Below are 241 nucleotides of genomic sequence, written 5' to 3' on the forward strand. Positions count from 1 at the left end.
GGGGGGGAGGTTTGGGGGGCACAGCGAGGGTGAGAGGAGGGTTGTGGGTTTTTTTTGGGGTGCGGTGGGGGGAGGAGAGGGCAGGACAAGGTACCTTCTTGTGGACCCGGCCCTGCTCCTCGCCGTAGCGCGAGATCTCCTTGATGAGGTCGTGCAGCTTCTTCATCAGCTCCAGGTGGCACAGGGCCAGCTTGTCCGAGGAGATGCGGAAAACCTCCCAGAGCGGCGCAAACGTCCTGGC

At 63.5% G+C, this 241-nt stretch overlaps 1 protein-coding gene across 1 annotated transcript in view; it reads right to left on the bottom strand.

The window, feature by feature from the left end:
• LOC104395876 (FCH domain only protein 1-like) overlaps positions 1-238 on the bottom strand; it is a gene marked incomplete at its 5' end in the record, with an annotated part of 7,199 nt that extends 6,961 nt beyond the window's left edge. Inside the window, one exon of the mRNA XM_010005621.1 lies at positions 95-238. Coding sequence (XP_010003923.1) covers positions 95-238 — 144 coding nt within the window. The remainder of the gene's footprint in view (positions 1-94) is intronic.
• Positions 239-241: the final 3 nt, after the last annotated feature.

This window comes from Chaetura pelagica, unplaced genomic scaffold (genome assembly GCF_000747805.2).
Source record: "Chaetura pelagica isolate M959 unplaced genomic scaffold, ChaPel_1.0 scaffold2409, whole genome shotgun sequence".
Lineage (NCBI taxonomy): Eukaryota > Metazoa > Chordata > Aves > Apodiformes > Apodidae > Chaetura > Chaetura pelagica.